General features: G+C 37.8%; 1 protein-coding gene across 1 annotated transcript in view; it reads right to left on the minus strand.

Moving 5' to 3' along the window:
• The window catches only part of LOC118334439 (contactin-associated protein-like 4), a 65,417-nt gene that overhangs the window by 35,937 nt on the left and 28,761 nt on the right, over positions 1 to 719 (minus strand). Inside the window, exon 11 of the mRNA XM_035670353.1 lies at positions 700 to 717. Coding sequence (XP_035526246.1) covers positions 700 to 717 — 18 coding nt within the window. The remainder of the gene's footprint in view (positions 1 to 699; positions 718 to 719) is intronic.

The following is a 719-nucleotide window of genomic DNA, read 5'->3' on the forward strand; positions in this document are numbered from 1 at the left end:
CTCTCTCTCTCTCTCTCTTTACTGCAACCAGACAGAGGATTATAATTCACAAGACAAATGTTGAATTTATGTTTGTTTAATGATAATCATGAATAGTTTCCTGCTCACTTTCTCACAGGCATTATTTACCACACGTAAATGCCAGTATAAACATTGCACTTTGTTGTTGACGCTGACTCTCAGCATCTTGGTCAAATTACCATTACAACCACACAAGAAAAACACAGACAAACTAATTGGACTCATTGTAGAAGAAGGAGACATTTAAACAAATCGTACACGATCCATTCGTCTGGCTCACTGGTAGATAGGAGAAAAAAATCCTTAGAGCTTGATTAAGTTTGCAGCAATGAGCATAACAGTCATTTTGTTTTGTCTGGTAGAGCGAGGAAGATGTGTGGAGCCGCAGAGAGTTAGATTGTTTTCTCCAGTGCTTTTGGTTTCTTTTTTACAAAATGATATATGCCTCATAACTCCCTGTGATAAAATTAGAGTCAAAGCACAAAATGTAAAATAAATATCTGTATCATTCAGTGGTTACAACTCGTGTTGGGGGTAAATGAAACAGAGTGGATATTTCAGCAGCCTACATCAAGAGGCTTCAAGTTAGAAAAGACAGTAGCTTACCCTCTCTGGTTTGAATCCCTGTAAAGAAAATTTTACAGTAAAAGAGCAAGTACCAAAGAAACAGATGCTTACCTGGAGTGTTGAGGAGGCGG

The sequence above is a fragment of the Morone saxatilis genome, unplaced genomic scaffold (genome assembly GCF_004916995.1).
Source record: "Morone saxatilis isolate NCDOM2014 unplaced genomic scaffold, NCSU_SB_2.0 Contig23, whole genome shotgun sequence".
NCBI classification, from domain to species: domain Eukaryota; kingdom Metazoa; phylum Chordata; class Actinopteri; family Moronidae; genus Morone; species Morone saxatilis.